Genomic DNA, 1,294 nt, shown 5'->3' on the forward strand with positions numbered 1-1,294 from the left:
TGGAGGAGAGAGTCCAGATCAGCAACTCTCGATTAAGCTTTTTTGCTTTTATTTCAATGAGCAACTGCTGTAGATTGAAGTGAGTCCATAGAGTGGATAAATCCAATTATAACGTGGCATTTTGATGATTATTCTAGGGGTATAATGGTGAATTTATAGTTTAAACAAAAGAAGAGACGGATAGAGGAGAATGAAAAGAGACGAACCTTATCCACTAAAACCTTTATAAAAGCAAATCAAAACTTCCTTCAAAACACCAACCCACCGTGAGAGTGACAAAAGAGGGGGAGAGAAGTATACGTTGCACTTAACAGAGAGCAACAATTTCACAATCATCTATACATACACGTGTCTGTATGTATACACGTTAAAAGTTTTTTTTGAATTTCTTCGAAAATTATCAATGGCGGCTTCAAGGAGCTATTTCGCTGGAGCAAACTACCGATTCCTGTCGAGCGAGCGAGACGTTCCGATGATGAGTCCTGACTCGGCGTTCGAATTTGATGAATCGGACCTGTGGAACTCAGCGGTTTCGCAGTCGCCGGAGTTCCGTAAGTCCGTTCATAGTTCAAAATTCTCGAGAAAGCAGTACGATACGAAGAGCCGCCGTAGCGGTTCCGTAGCATCGGCGGCGGCGTCATTGCCGGTGAACGTGCCGGACTGGTCGAAGATACTGAAGGATGAGTATAGAGAGTATGGAAGGAGAGATAGCGATGGTGATGATTTCAGCGATGAAGACGGCGATGATTTGGAGAATCGGATTCCGCCGCACGAGTTTTTGGCGAAGCAGTTAGAGAGGACCAGAATTGCATCGTTCTCCGTGCACGAAGGAGTTGGCCGTACTCTTAAAGGTAGAGATCTGAGTAGAGTCAGGAATGCTATTTGGGAGAAAACTGGATTCCAGGATTAATTGATCTAACAGTGAGGGATTTTTCCCGATTTTCTTCTATAATTTTACAAATATTGAACTTTTTTTTTTCACTTAATGAAGACGATTTATACATCTTCAAGAGCATCACTGCATTGTGATTGTAATGTTTTTTTCAAAATTTTGAGAGAAAATAAAGACAAAGAAATTGATTCGATTTGGATTGCTCATAATAATGCTGTACTTGTTTAATTTGCACTGTTGAGCAAAAAGTAGTTGTCCTCCATCTTCAGTTTGAAAGTAGAAAGTTGAACCAAAATTGCTTGGCGAAGTGAATGCAAGCAAATAAATGTTAACAAAGTATATACGATATTTATGGTCCAATTTGCTGGTAGTTTCAGATGACAAATTCACCTATTCACTCCA

General features: G+C 40.3%; 1 protein-coding gene across 1 annotated transcript; it reads left to right on the forward strand.

The window, feature by feature from the left end:
- On the forward strand, positions 244–1,085 carry LOC109228283. Its single transcript, XM_019393437.1, has one exon. The coding sequence runs from the start codon at positions 404–406 to the stop codon at positions 908–910; it is 507 nt and encodes a 168-aa protein (XP_019248982.1). The 5' UTR covers positions 244–403; the 3' UTR covers positions 911–1,085.

Source organism: Nicotiana attenuata, chromosome 6, assembly GCF_001879085.1.
Source record: "Nicotiana attenuata strain UT chromosome 6, NIATTr2, whole genome shotgun sequence".
NCBI classification, from domain to species: domain Eukaryota; kingdom Viridiplantae; phylum Streptophyta; class Magnoliopsida; order Solanales; family Solanaceae; genus Nicotiana; species Nicotiana attenuata.

What these genes read in the sequence shown, in the direction of transcription:
- LOC109228283 (XM_019393437.1), top strand. Translation starts at nt 404, where the DNA reads ATGGCGGCTTCAAGGAGCTATTTCGCTGGAGCAAACTACCGATTCCTG.